The 14,722-nt window shown below is 56.4% G+C and overlaps 2 protein-coding genes across 3 annotated transcripts in view; both read right to left on the reverse strand.

The window, feature by feature from the left end:
* IGHMBP2 (immunoglobulin mu DNA binding protein 2) overlaps window positions 1–14,722 on the reverse strand; it is a 556,281-nt gene that overhangs the window by 503,238 nt on the left and 38,321 nt on the right. The gene's annotated exons all lie outside the window — the stretch shown is intronic.
* Window positions 1–14,722, reverse strand: part of LRP5 (LDL receptor related protein 5) — a 140,714-nt gene that overhangs the window by 15,264 nt on the left and 110,728 nt on the right. For both annotated transcript variants that reach the window (XM_050758106.1, XM_050758105.1), the window contains exons 14-18: window positions 11,024–11,232; window positions 9,445–9,635; window positions 8,549–8,758; window positions 4,885–5,010; window positions 707–943 (exon numbers count right to left, since the gene is read on the reverse strand). In XM_050758106.1, coding sequence (XP_050614063.1) covers window positions 707–943; window positions 4,885–5,010; window positions 8,549–8,758; window positions 9,445–9,635; window positions 11,024–11,232 — 973 coding nt within the window. The remainder of the gene's footprint in view (window positions 1–706; window positions 944–4,884; window positions 5,011–8,548; window positions 8,759–9,444; window positions 9,636–11,023; window positions 11,233–14,722) is intronic.

A 14,722-nucleotide genomic window follows, 5' to 3' on the forward strand; every position in this document is an offset into this window, starting at 1 on the left:
ACCCCGTCTCTACTAAAAATAAAAAAATTAGCTGGGCATGGTGGCAGATGCCTGTAGTCCCAGCTACTGGGGAGGCTGAGGCAGGAGAATCACTTGAATCCCGGAGGCAGAGGTTGCAGTGAGCCAAGATTACACCAGGACACTCCAGCCTGGGTGACAGAGCAAGATTCTGTCTCGAAAAAAAAGAAAAAAAAAAAGGAAAACTCAGAGGAGACACAGAAGAGATTTGTTTCACCATCAAGATCTAAAGGAAGATCCCGCTGGTCTGAGAGGGCCCGGGATGCCTGAGCAAATCTCTTTATAACTCCTGATTCTCAGGTTGATTGAAACCACGCAGGCTTAAGCACTACCCCACAGATTGCTCAGTGGAGAAAGCGCTGTCCTTTGGGAGGGATTTACCAGGGTGTGAGCCATGGACCTCTGCAGCCCACCCCTGAATGTGCCTCAGGTTCCTGTGAAACTCCTGACCTAACGCAGGAAGGTGAGACAGCCCCTCACAGTCTGCCTTCAAGCCACACTACCTGGTGGGACAGGACGGGTGGGACTGCAGAGTTTTCCTTGTTGGGCCTAAGAGACAGACTTGGCGATCTCCCTGCAAGCAAAGGTTTTTCAGAGTCCCTACTGTGAGGCCAGAGGCAGCCCCAAGCTCCATATCCCGGAGGGCAGGGCCAGGGTCTTGGCAGAGCCTTTTCGGGGAGGGCCTCACCGTCACAGTCCGCCTCGTCGGAGCGGTCCTGACAGTCGGCCTCGCCATCGCAGCGCAGGCGCAGGTCCACACACTGGCCCCGCGCGCAAGGGAACTGGGCGGCGGAGCACACGGGGCAGCCCTCCTCGTCGCTCTGGTCGTCGCACTCGGGAAAGCCGTCACAGCGCCAGGCCCCGGGGATACAGTCGATCTCCCCCGTAGCACATGCAAACTGGTCTGGGGAGCAGGTGGGCGGCTCTGGGGGAGGGACAGAGGAGAGCATCACACGCAGCCCCGCCCAGCAGAACCCAGGCAATAGCATAACTGGGCTTCAAAGCAGAAGTCTATAGGGACTCAGCAAGGGCTCCGCATCCCTGCCGTGCCGAGTGCTGCACCCGCACATCCTCCATCGCTGCGGCTCCTGGGCGCCGCCCCACCTCCAGCCCAAACCCAGAAGAGAGGCGGGGAGAATACACATTCGCTGCAAGAAGACATGCATCCGTCTGATTTTCAGTGCAGAAGGTAAAGGGGGCTGACGAGGATCAGAGCTTTAAGAAGCAGGTGCTACACCAAATACGGCAGAAATGCTCCAGGTGGGAAATTCGGCCTGGACTGGAGCAGTCCCTCCTCCTCCCCCTCGCAACACGCATCTGCTTAGCCACGCCTGAGTGCCTACTGCGCCCTCCTTGGGACCAGAGTGGCAGAAAGCAGGTGGTCAGCAGCCACACCTGCCACGGGTGTGGGACTGCTACAGAAGCAGGGTCAGGCCTCTGTGGTGGCCGGTGTGCCCACAGCAAGGCGGGAGCTGGCAGAGGACCAGTCGGCACGTCCCAGGCGCCTGCAGAAGACGGGAGAAGGCACAGGCAGGAGGGCCGAGGACATCCCCAGGGAGGGCGGTGAAGCGGAGGAGGGAGAGGGGCATCAGAGGGTGGAGGGTGGTGAAGGGGAGGACAGAGAGGATCATCGGAGGGTGGAGGCCACTTCCTACGGGTGACCATGGAGGCCATCCTGCCCCTCGGGGCTCCACGTCCTCAGTGTGGGCTGGGCATGCAGCAGCACTCAGGGAACAGCAGAGTCCCAGGGGCTGGCGACACACAAATGCGGGGGCACTGGCACAGAGAAGTCAGAGTAGCCCTTGGCTTCGAGGCGGCTCCTCATTTCCTAGGACTCCTCCCTCCCACTTTGTGCAGAAAATCACAGAAAACAGAGGCCGGCCTCAGGAGGGGATGCAGGGAAATCGGCCCAGGCCTCATTGAAAGGTAAGCAAAGCCCCCGACAAGCTGAAATCTGATCAAGGAAAAAAGCATCGGTTTCAAGTTGTCACGCTGCACGCAAGCCTTTGGATGTTTGGAACCCCCAGGCCTTCCCCATGACTGCTGGGCTCACCCGAGTGACAGGGACTTTGGCATAGGGGAGGGGGCCTGATCAAAGATGAGAGCTCTCGGGAAATAAAAGGAAGCGGCTGTCCCCGCTGGGCTCAGCCACGGGAGGACACGCCAGAGTCAGCCTACGGCGGCTGAGAGGAGCCAATGACAGATGTCTGCAAGCTGTGGCTGGCCATGGGAGACACGGGGGACCGGTGGCTGGAGGGTGAGGGTGGCACGGGGCAGACCCGACATGGAGCCCAAGCCTCCCTCAGCAGCTGTGAAACCAAGAGCCTCTCAGCCTCCCAAAGCCTCCGACCTCGACTCTCAATCAGAAGCAGCCGCCGGGCACCACAAGCTCCTGTGAGCTCTAACTGGGACACTGCGGCCAGAGCCAGGGGTGCGCCTGGCTCAGGGAAGGGCTGAATGGGGATGATGGTGGCACTGCTGAAGCGACTCTGGCTGCCCCTTGCCCGGCCTGGCTCCTGCCACTATCAAAGGGTCCATGTCTGAGACCTCAGTGAGCCCCTGTCCTTCTGTGATCTCCCCAAAGAGGCCAAAGAGGCCACAAGAGAATGACAAGCACCTGTGTGGTAAATATATGTCTCTTGAGCCGTGAGGAAGAGGCCTTGAGTCCCCAAACCAGGAGGGCCACGGCCTGGGCCAAGGGGTGGTTGGACGGAAGGGCATGGCCTCTGGCATGGAGGCCCAAGGCTGCAGTTGGTGCAGCGTTCTGAAGGCCCCGTCTCTTGGCCAGGGCAATTTGGGCATCAGTGGGAGGTGCACAGACACCCTCGGGTTGCAAATCCACCTGAGCTTTTGGGCTGTAACTTGGGGAAAAGCTGCCAGGAAGCTCAGGAGGGGGACAGTCACAAAACTGTCCCCTCTGCTTATAGCCAAATTCGAGGTGTGAGGCAGCACCCCGCAGTCCTACTCCCTGAGCTCCTGGGCCGGGGCCAGTCTCTCCAGGAACAAGACAAGCTGCTAAAAAGAACCAGCACTCTGGGTGTGGTGGCTCACGCCTGTAATCCCAGTACTTTGGGAGGCCGAGGTGGGCAGATCACCTGAGGTCAGGAGTTCAAGACCATCCTGGCCAACATGGTGAAATCCCATCTCTACTGAAAATACAAAAATTAGTCAGGTGTGGTGGCGGGAGCCTGTAATCCCAGCTACTTGGGAGGGTAAGGCAGGAAAATCGCTTGAACCCAGGAGGTGGAGGTTGCAGTGAGCCAAGATCACACCATTGCACTGCAGCCTGCGTGACAAAAGTGAGACTCCATCTCAAAAAAAAGAAAGAAAAAGGTGCAGAGCCAGCGTGTGCTGCTGTCTGCTGTGTGTAGGATGAAGCTTAGCCTCCAGGAGCTCCCACAGGAGAAGGGGAGCTGGGCAGAGCACAGAACCAACAGGATCCAAGGCCACCTGGAGGCACGGGGTATAGGACAGAAAGCCCTGGACAGGCTTCACTGTGGTGAGGATTCAGATGGTCACTTTATTACTAATGCCACACCCACGGCATAGCAGCTGGCATTCCTGTACATCACGTGTCAGGGCCCAGGTGGAGTGCCCTGTTACTTCATGCCCATGACAGCCTGCCAGGTTAAGTGCTCTCAATTTCACAGAAGAGGAAGTGGAGGCTCAGAGTGGGTCAGGCACCAGCCAGGGTCACTCAACTGGGAAGTGACAGAGCCAGGATTTGACAGAGCCCTGGCCTCTTTGGCCCTAAAGCCCATGTTCTTCACTACCCCACTCTCCCACCAGTAGCACCAGGAAGCCCTAGTGGGAAAAGAGGATCAAGGGTAGAGGGAAAGAAAAAGATAGAGCTACTAGGATAAATAAACAAATCCACCATTAGAGTTGGAGACTCCACACCCTTGTCAAAAACTGACAGCACGAGCAGGTGTTCAGGAAGGAGGAAGGAAGGATACAGACAACCTGATGAGCACTATCCATCAACTGGATCTAATTGATGGTTCTAGAACACTCCACCGAACAACAGCAGAATCCACATTCTTTTCAAGAGTACAGAGAACATTCACCAAGATAAACCACATGATGCTGGGTGATAAAACACACCTAATGGCCAGGCGCGGTGGCTCAGGCCTGTAATCCCAGCACTTCGGGAGGCCGAGGTGGGTGGATCACGAGGTCAGGAGTTTGAGACCAGCCTGACCAACATGGTGAAACCCCGTCTCTACTAAAAATACAAAAATTAGCTGGGTATGGTGGCGTGCACTTGTAATCCCAGCTACTTAGGAGGCTGAGGCAAGAGGATCACTTGAACCTGGGAGGCGGTGGTTGCGGTGAGCCAAGATTGTGCCATTGCACTCCAGTCTGGGTGACAGAGTGAAACACTGTATCAAAAACAAAACAAAACAAAACAAACACACACACAAAAAAAACAACAAAAACACCACACCCAACACATTTAAAATAGAAATCATACAAAATAAGCTCTCAGACTACAGTGGAATTAAATTAGCAATCAGTTGCAGAGAGACAGCTGGAAAGCCCCAACTCTTTAGAAACTAAGCAACACTTCTAAATAACACATGAGCCAAACATGTCATCTCAGGAGAAGTGTAAAAATATTCAAACTACCTGAAAATGAAAATATAACAAAATTTGTGAGATGCAGGAAATGCAGTACTTAGAGGAAAATTCATAGCACCGAATGCACATACTAGAAAAGAAAGGAGGACAAAGGAAGAGACAATCAGCTTTGGAAACTGGATGCCACAGGGACTGTGATTTTAAAAGGATGCCAGGCAGCAACCTGGCAGGCAGAGAATCAGGTACCTATCCATCACCCCAACAGAGCACCCAGGTCACACCTACCTCCACAGGTCAGCAGGTTCTGCAGGAGTACGAGGTGGACCGGGCATGAGCACCGTGGTGTCCCATCACCCTTGGCAATACAGATGTGGGAGCAGCCACCATTGTCACGGGCACATGGGTGGGCTGCTGCAAGGACAAAACAAGGCAAACGGAGGTCAGGCTCTGCCTCTCACCTCAGAACCACAGCCTGGAGGGTAGGGGCCAAATGAGAACTCAGGAGAACTGATCCTCCCGCAGGTCCCGTCTCTCTGGGAGGATCCTCCCACTTATTCCTCTTGGCAGCCTACAGAGTCTTCCTACTGACATGGAAATTGACACACAAATGGAGGCTGGAGACAGTTACAGAACTTGCTTGACATCACAGCCAGCCTGTCTGCACCAGTCCCTACTGTGCCCATGACCATCACTCTGAACTGCCCATTTGTCTCTCCTCCTCATCTACTTACTTTGAGACAGGGCCTCACTCTGTCGCCCCGGCTGGAGGGCAGTGGTGCGATCACGGCTCACCGTAGCCTTGATCTCTATGGGTCAAACCACCCTCCTGCCTCAGCTTCCTGAGTAGATGGGACTACAGGCATGCACCACCATGCCTGGCTTTTTTTTTTTTTTTTTTTTTTTTTTTGAGACAGAGTCTGGCTGTTGCCCAGGTTGGAGTGCAGTGGCATGATCTTGGCTCACTGCAACCTCCACCTCCTGGGTTCAAGCGATTCTCCGGCCTCAGCCTCCCGAGTAGCTGGGATTACAGGCATGCGCCACCACACCCAGCTAATTTTTGTATTTTTAGTAGAGATGGGGTTTCACCATGTTGGTCAGGCTGGTCTCGAACTCCTGACCATGTGATCCGCCTGCCTCAGCCTCCCAAAGTGCTGGGATTACAGGCGTAAGCCACCACACCTGGCTTTTTTTTTTTTTTTTTTTTTTTTACTTTTTGTAGAAACAGGGTCTCATCATGTTGCCTAGGCTGCTCTTAAACTCCTGGGCTCAAGTGACCCTCCCACTTCAGCCTCCTACAGTGCTGAGATTACAGGTGTGAGCCACCACACGTGGCCCTCTTCCCTTCTTTCATTGTATAAGGGGTTGGATAGTGCCCCCCAGAATGATACACCCATGTCTTAAGGCGTAGAATCTGCGAACATAACCTTTTTTTGGAAAAAGGGTCTTTGCAGGTTAAGGATCTCAAGACGAGGTCATCTTGGATGATTTGGGTGGGCCCTAAACCCAGTGACAAATGTCCTTGTAAGAGGCAACACAGCCATGAGGAAGAGGTAAAGACACAGACACAAAGGAGATGGACACACGAAGATGGGCAGAGGTTGACGTGGTGCATCCACAAGCGTGGAACACCTGCACCCACAGCACTGGAAAGGCCAACAAACAGATTCTCCCTGGAGCCTGCAGAGGAAGCACAGCCCTTCCAACAGCTTGGTTGCGGGCTTCTGGCCTCCAGCATATTGGGGGAATCCATTTCTGTTGCTTTAAGCCATCCAGTTTGTGGTCATTTGTTACTGCAGCCGTGGGACACTAACACACATGGGAATTAAAATAGCAAATGGTGCCAGGCACGGTGGTTCACGTCTATAATCCCAGCACTTTGGGAGGCCGAGGCGGGTGGATCACCTGAGGCTAGGAGTTCAAGATCAGCCTGGGCAACATGGGTGAAAACCCGTCTCTACTAAAAATACAAAAAATTAGCCTGGTGTGGTGGTGGGCGCCTATAATCCCAGTTACTTGGAAGGCTGAGATAGGAGAATCGCTTGAACCTGGGAGGCAGAGGTTGCAGTGAGCCGAGATCGCGCCACTGCACTCCAGCCTGGGTGACAAAAGCGAAACTCTGTCTCAAAAAATAAATAAATAAAATAAAATAAAATAGCAAATGGACCAAGTCCCTGGGAACTCGTGTTATTCTATCCAGTTAACCAAATGTGTCCAACATCCCAACAATGGGAAGAAGAGGAGGCAGCCTGGAGGGAGAGCTGGCCACTCCCAGGTGGAAGAAATGACAGAAGACACTCTGCTCCCCGCCCCACCCAGAAACACTTCACAGTGTCCCTCCTCAGTCTCAAGGATTAGGTGCTTGGTTTTTCTGAGATAGGGTCCCTTTGTCACCACCACCCCCGGCCCTTTTTTTTTTTTTTTTTTTTTTTTGAGAGACAGAGTCTCACATTGTTGCCCAGGCTGGAGTGCAGTGGCGCAATCTCGGCTCACTGCAACTTCCACCTCCTGGGTTCAAGTAACTCTCCCACCTCAGCCTCCCCAGTAGCTGGGAATACAGGCACCTGCCACCATACCCAGCTAATTTTTGTACTTTTAGTAGAGACGGGATTTCACTATGTTGGCCAGGCTGGTCTCGAACTCCCAACCTCAAATGATCAGCCCGCCTTGGTCTCTCAAAGTGCTGGGATTATAGGCGTGAGCCACGGAGCTCAGCCTGGGGGAGGCATTTTTTGTAAGGGATGGGTTCTCACCATGTTGCCCAGGCTGGTCTCAAGTCATTCTCAGATGGTTACCATGCAGGGGAGGAAGGACTGTGGTCACAGCTCCCTCCCCCAAGCCCTGGGGCACAGCAAGGCAGTGGCAGAAAGAATCCTAAATGCCCCCCTCATTTCCCACCTCAGTCCCAGCACAGCGTCATGACCTTATGTGGCAGAAGGGATTCTGTGGATGTGATTAAGGTTATTAATCAGCTGACTTGGAGTCTATCAAAGGGGAGGCTAATCTAATCCAAAGGTGGCTGAACCGAATCACAGGGGCCTTTAGAAGCAGAGCGGGCTCCCCAGCTGGTGGGAGAGGAGCAAGTTGAGAGACTCAAGGTGCAGGAGGGACTGACGCAGGGAGCCCCCACTGCTGAGGCAAAGGGGCCACGGGGCGAGGACCTGGGGTGGTCTCTAGGAGCTGAGAGTGGTCCCCGACCAACAACCGGAAAGAAAACAGAACCTCAATCCCACAAATGCCACCTGCTGAGTGAGCAGGGAAGCCTGTTTCTCCACCGAGCCTCTGCTGAGGGCCCAGCATTGCTGACACGTTGATTCCGGCCCTGTGAGACCCTGAGCAGAGAACCCAGGTGAGCCACGCCGTGCCTGGACTTCTGCTTTACAGAACTGAGACAATCCGTGGGTGTTGTCAGGCCAGTGGCTCACACCTATCATCCTAGCACTTTGGGAGGCCACAGCAGGCAGACTGCTTGAGCCCAGGAGTTGCAGACCAGCCTGGGAAACATGGGGAAACCCCGTCTCTACAAAAAACATTAGCCAGGTGTGGTGGTGCGCACCTGTAGTCGCAGCTACCTGGGAGGCTAAGGCAGGAGGGTCGCTTAATTAAGCCCAGAGGTCGAGGCTGCAGTGAACTGTGTTTACGCCATGGCGCTCCAGCCTGGGCAACAGAGCGAGATCCTGACTCAAAAAAAAAAAAAAGAAAAAAAGAGTTGGTATTGTCTTAAAATGCTGTTTGTGGTGATGTGTTCTGCAGCAAAAGAAAACAACCTCAGAGGCCTCAGGACATTTGGATGTCTCACTGAACCCCAGCGGGAAACGATTGGCATCTGGCGGAGCCCACCGCCCGGCTGAGGCCACGCGGGCTCCTGCACTGGCCTCCGGCCTCCTCTAGCGGTCTGGGTTACAGGCCGCCCTGCCCACCCTGCCCCACCCCGCCGCCAGTCCCCACGTACAGAACTCCTCCAGGCTGACTTCCTCCACCGCGTGGATGCCAGTGAGGTGGGCGACGCGGCCCTGGACGCGAGTCCGCTTGTCCCCGGTGGTCTTCTCCACACGCTCGATCATCTGCTGCTGGCGGTCGATCCAGTAGAGGTGCTTGCCAAGGACGGTCAGGCCCAGAGGCTGCACGATGTTGGCGTCCTCCAGGGTCAGGCGGTTGGCCCCTGCAAGCAGCACAGGGCCCCCCTGAGCGGTGCTCACCTCCAGAGCTCGCCCCACACTCAGCTTGGGAGGACAGAGGTTGACAGGGCTGCCAGGGAGCCGGGGGGATTTCGTGCTCTGGGCAGGGATGGGAGCTGCAGCAGAGTCCCTGGAAGCAGGCCAACCCAAGCCAAGCCCTCGGAAAGCCCTGCTCCCACCTGGGCCGGGTTCCGAAGGAAGGCCATCAGTTCCAACAGCAGGCCTTGGTCACTGGCCCCTGCAAGCATGGCCCCTCCCCTCCCCCACCCACCCCATCGTAAGAGGAAAAGCCACGGGGACCTGCGCCCCCTCTCTAAGCACCAACTCTCATTTCTCTCCAGTCCTCACAGCCTAACACAGCCCAGAGCAGAGCAGCTGCTTGTGCAGGTGCCAGGGGCAGAGGCTAGGCTGAAGTCCTGCTCCATCCCCGGCTGTGGGGCCCCAAGCAGCTGGCTCACCCTCTCTGAGCTTCATCTTCTGCCTCTACCCAGTGGGGCTCACTCGGAACCCCAGCCTGGAGTTGTCAGCGTGAGGACTAAACATGCTACATGCAAAGTTCCCGGTGCGGAGCTGGGCTCACGGCAGGTCCCGGACAATCTGGCAGCTGCTGCCATTACTGACGACAAGGCAGGCAGGGTGTCTGCGGCAGGGCAGGCACCGGGGCGCATACCTGACAGGTCGCAGCTCTCAATGCGCTTCAGGTCCGCGTCCACCCAGAACAGCTTGCCTAGTGTATTGTCCACCACCAGGGCCACGGGGCGGATGAGGCCGGTGGTGAAGAGGACCTCGCGCTCAGTGCCGTCCAGGGCTGCGCGTTCGATCTTGGCTGCCCGGTCCTGCATGTTGGTGAAGTACAGGTACCTGCGGGAGGGTGCCAGGTGAAGGATGGGTGCAGGGACGGCGTCTCCTCGGCCAGCGCGGAGCTCAGGGCACCCAGCTGGGCTGTGGCAAGGCCCTGCCTCTCAGGGCTGCCCGAGGCTGACAGGTCACATTCTGTACTAGTTGAACAGTGCTCCCCAAATTCACGTCCACCTCAGAACCTCGGAATGTGAGCTTATTTGGAAACAGGGTCTTCACAAATGTCACGAAGGATCAAGATACGACCACAATGGGTGAGGGTGGGCCCTAAAGCCAAATGAAGTGTCCTTAAGTGACACAGAAGAGGGCACGCAATGTGCCGTCAGAGAGACTGGAGTGACATGACCACAAGTCAAGGGATGCCTGGAGCCACCAGAAACCCAAAGGTTCCCTCAGAGCCTTCAGAGGGCGCAGGGCCCTGCCACACCTTGATCTCAGGCTTCTGGCCTCAGGAACTATGAGAGAACAAGTGTCCATTACTCTCAGCCACTTAGCTTCTGGTAATTTCTGACAGCAGCCACGGGAGACAGATGCAGGCCCCCACAGCTGCTAAGGACCCTGGAGCCCTGGCCATTGGGAGACCAGCTCAGCTGGCTCCTGCATAGCCACCTTACAGACCTGGGGCTCCCACCCACTGACCCCACCGTGTGCTGCAGAGGCTGCACCACCGTGGCCGCCATTCCTACCAATGAGGAAACTGAGTCTCCAAGAGGTTATGCCACTCGCCTGAGGTCACGTGGGCAGTAAGTGGCAGAGTCAGGGCTCAAACGCTGGGCTCCTGGCCCAGGACCTGCGCTGGCTGTAGCTCCTGTCTTCATGCCAGCCCCCCAGCTATTGGAGGAAGGCCATCGTGCTCCTGTCCGCCATGCTCAGTTTGGAGCCTGAGTTTCATGTCACGTGGGTTTCGGTCTCCCTCTTTCCCTGGCTATTCCCTCTGGAGACCTTCAGGTCCTGGGTGCCTTCCCACCAACAAGAAGCTCTGACGATCAACAGGTGGGAGCATCGGGGGCCTCCGGGAGGAAGAAGCCCAGGAGCTCCCTGCAGTGGAACAGGAGCGAGTCAACGGGCAGCCCCCATGCCGTGGAAGGGATTTCTGCACAGGGTTCAAGTTTAACAGGGATGGTACAAAACCTACCAACTGCAACTCCCATTGGCCAGCGCTGCCCTGTGACCTCTCAGCAGCGCTACCCCTTCCCTTTTAGCCCTCAGGGCTTTCTGCTTCCCTGGAGTGCCCGTGAAAGAGCCTGTGTTTGCTTTTGGGATCCCGGAAAGCCAACCATTGGATCACCGGGGTGGAAAATCACCCCAGCCTGTGAGAGGCTGGCATTCGGCGGAAGACACGGCGGGCATGCCTGGGGGGCAGCACCCCCACCCACCCATTGGCCTCCTACCCTCGCTCCGCATTGACGACGATGGCCCTGGGCTTGTCGCGGTCCCCACGCAGCACCACCCCCATGGCTTCCCCGCTCAGCCTGTGGACGTTGATGGTATTGGTGGCCTCGCACGTCCAGAACAGCGTCCGGCTGTAGATGTCGATGCTGAGGTCGTGGGGCTGCCTGTCTGGGTTTTGGCCTTGGCTCAGAGAGGTCAAAACAAAGGGCTGTAAGACAAAGAAACCAAGACTCCTGAGCACTGGCTGGAGACCCCCCGGGCACTGGCTGGAGACCCCCAGGCACTGGCAGAGACCCCCGGGCACTGGCTGGAGACCCCCGGGCACTGGCGGAGACCCCCGGGCACTGACTGGAGACCCCCGGGCACCGGTGGAGACCCCTGGGCACTGGCTGGAGACCCCCGGGCACTGGTGGAGACCCCCGGGCACTGGTGGAGACCCCTGGGCACTGGCGGAGACTCCCCGGCACTGGTGGAGACCCCTGGGCACTGGCTGGAGACCCCCGGGCACTGGCTGGAGACCCCCGGGCACTTGCGGAGACCCCCGGGCGCTGGCTGGAGAGCTCTGGCAGGAGAGCAGAGGCCACGATTCTCGAGTTTAGCCTGAAAGTCAAATCCCAGTACTGGTGTGCGGGTCTCTCCTCTTCAATCAGCTCCTAACTACATGCCCGCCCGAGTATGCCGGAGCGATTCGGACAACGGCCTCTGGAAGAGCTCTTGCCGCCTCGGACTTGAGGCCTCATCAGCCAACCCACCGGGGGACCCAGCTGTGTGCCACTAGCCTGGCGCTCCCATGAAGGCTCTGCTGATGGCCAAGAAGGCACCCAGGACCACAGGGCCCTTCCCAACACATCCCTGTCTTCTCCACCTGCTAGGACGCAAGCTTTTGGACTGCGGCCCTCATGTCCTGTTTTCTCTGCAGGGCACCAAGACAGCCAGTGTGGGGGCCACCCCTTACAACCCCTTCCCCAAGGGCAGGAGGCCAGGTGAGGGGGGAGGCCAGGTGAGGGGGGAGGCCAGGTGAGGGGGGAGGCCAGGTGAGGGGGAGGCCAGGTGAGGGAAAGGCCAGGTGAGGGTGGGGGTTAGGTGAAGGTGGGGGACAGGTGCGGGTGCAGGGGTGGGTGAGTGGGTGAGGTGAGGGTACAGGGGAGGTGAGGGTGGGTAGGGCAGGTGAAGGTAAAGGGGCTGGTACAGATGTGGGGGTAGGTCAGGTTGGGGGCCAGGTGAGGGTGGGTGGGGGCAGGTGAGTGTGGGGAATGACCCAGAGCCCCTCTTGAGAACGCAGGGCAGCCATATCTCTCAGTGACTCTCAAGGACTCTCCGGGGTCACCGGCCAGGAGATGCTGGAGCACTGCCTGAGCCCAGCCCACCCTCTGCATCTCAGGGATGAGCCTGGGCTTTTGGGGCCTCGGAAACAGCATCCCTTCAAAAGGATCTTACTGAGCTGATGTAGGAGGAGAGGACAGCCCAGAAGCCTACTGCCCGGGAGGATCTGGTCCCTTTGGGTTACCCCGAAAGACAGCTGCATCCAAGATCCCGAGTGATTTGGCCTGGGGCAAATGGCGCCTGGAGAACCTGGGCTACTGCCACCCAGGCCTGAAGAAAAAGCTCCCCTCTCCCTCCCTTGAGTCAGAGGGAATCATATCAGGATGGTGCTCTGATAGTAAGTCTTTTCAGACTTTATCTAGGTCTTTCAGCAGTTAATAAAACAGGGAGGCAGCAGTGGCTCATGCCCGTGATCCCAGAATGTCGGGAAACCGAGGTGGGAGAATCACATGAGCTGAGGAGTTTGAGACTAGTCTGGGCAATGCAGCAAAACTCCATCTGCATCAAAAAAAATTAAACCAACCAAACAAAAAAACACTAGGTCGGTATGGTGACGCAGGCCTACAGTCCCAGCTACTCAGAAGGCTGAGGTGGGAGGATCGCTTAAGCCTGGGAGGCCAAGGCTGCAGTGAGCTATGCTCACACCACCACACCCCAGCCTGGGTGACAGAGTAGGACCCTGTCTCAAAAAAATACAAATAAAACAAAGTCTCTAAGTAGATAAAAAGAAACTTCTTCCCCAGGCCCAGTCTCTTGGACCCAGGTGGAAAGGGTGCCTCCCTCCCCCATACACATACACACACACCCACACCACACACACACACACACACACCCACCCCCTATGCTCATACCACTACACATACACACACACCCCACACACCCCACACCACACACACACACACACACACACACACACACACCCTATGCTCATACTACTACACCCCAGCCTGAAAAATACAAATAAAGTCTCTAAGTAAATAAAAAGAAGCTTCTTCCCCAGGCCCAGCCTCTTGGACCCAGGTGGAAAGGGTGCCTCCCTCCCCCATACACATACACACCCTACACACACCACACACCCCACACCACACACCCCACACCACACACACACCCTACACACACCACACACCACACACACATCCTATGCTCATACCACCACACCCCAGCCTGAAAAATACAAATAAAGTCTCTAAGTAAAGAAAAAGAAGCTTCTTCCCCAGGCCCAGCCTCTTGGACCCAGATGGAAAGGGTGCCTCCCTCCCCCATGCATACACACACACCCCCACACACACACCACACACCACACACACACACACCCCCCACACACCACACACACACACACACACACACACACACCACACACACACACACACACCCCCCCCACACACACACACACCCCACACACACACACACCCCACACCACACACACCCCCCACACACAGCCTTGCTGGGCAGCTGCAAAGACATCATCACTTTCATCAGACACGAAGGATCACGTGTCTTTGTAGATAACAACATCCACATCGCCACAGAGCGACGGACCCTAGGGGGCCATGTGTCAACACAACTGAACAAATTCCCTCCTAAAAGCCACAGAGCTCTCCAGCTGCGGACCCCAGCCTGGTACAGCTGCCAGGCTGGAAGACAAGCAAGATTCCAGCTACCCTGGCAAAATCAGGCTCACCGTGGAGTGTGGGTCTGTGGACTTTGGGACAGCAGTCTGGAGAACAACCATCTGAGAAACGTGTACTGTGTGACGTGACACCCTGGCCACACTCCTCTCAGGCGCAAAAACAACACAGCAAACTTTACACGGCTAGCCAGTTTCATAAACCCTGAGCTCTTTTTTTTTTTTTTTTTTTTTTGACATGTAGTCTTGCGTGAGACGGAGTCTTACTCTGGAGTACAGTGGCGTGATCTCGGCTCACTGCAAGCTCCACGCCTCCTGGGTTCACGCCATTCTCCTGCCTCAGCCTCCCAACTAGCTGGGACTACAGGTGCCTGCCACCATGCCCAGCTAATTTTTTTTGTATTTTTAGTAGAGACGGGGTTTCACCGTGTTAGCCAGGATGGTCTCGATCTCATGACCTTGTGATCCGCCCGCCTCGGCCTCCCAAAGTGCTGGGATTACAGGTGTGAGCCACCGCACCCAGCCCCTGAGCTTTCTTTTTTTTTTTTTTTTTTTGAGATGGAGTCTCGCTCTGTCGCCCAGGCTGGAGTGCAGTGGCCGGATCTCAGCTCACTGCAAGCTCCGCCTCCCGGGTTCACGCCATTCTCCTGCCTCAGCCTCCCGAGTAGCTGGGACTACAGGCGCCCGCCACCTCGCCCGGCTAGTTTTTTGTATTTTTTAGTAGAGACGGGGTTTCACCGTGTTAGCC

Source organism: Macaca thibetana, chromosome 14 (assembly GCF_024542745.1).
Source record: "Macaca thibetana thibetana isolate TM-01 chromosome 14, ASM2454274v1, whole genome shotgun sequence".
In the NCBI taxonomy this organism is placed as follows: domain Eukaryota; kingdom Metazoa; phylum Chordata; class Mammalia; order Primates; family Cercopithecidae; genus Macaca; species Macaca thibetana.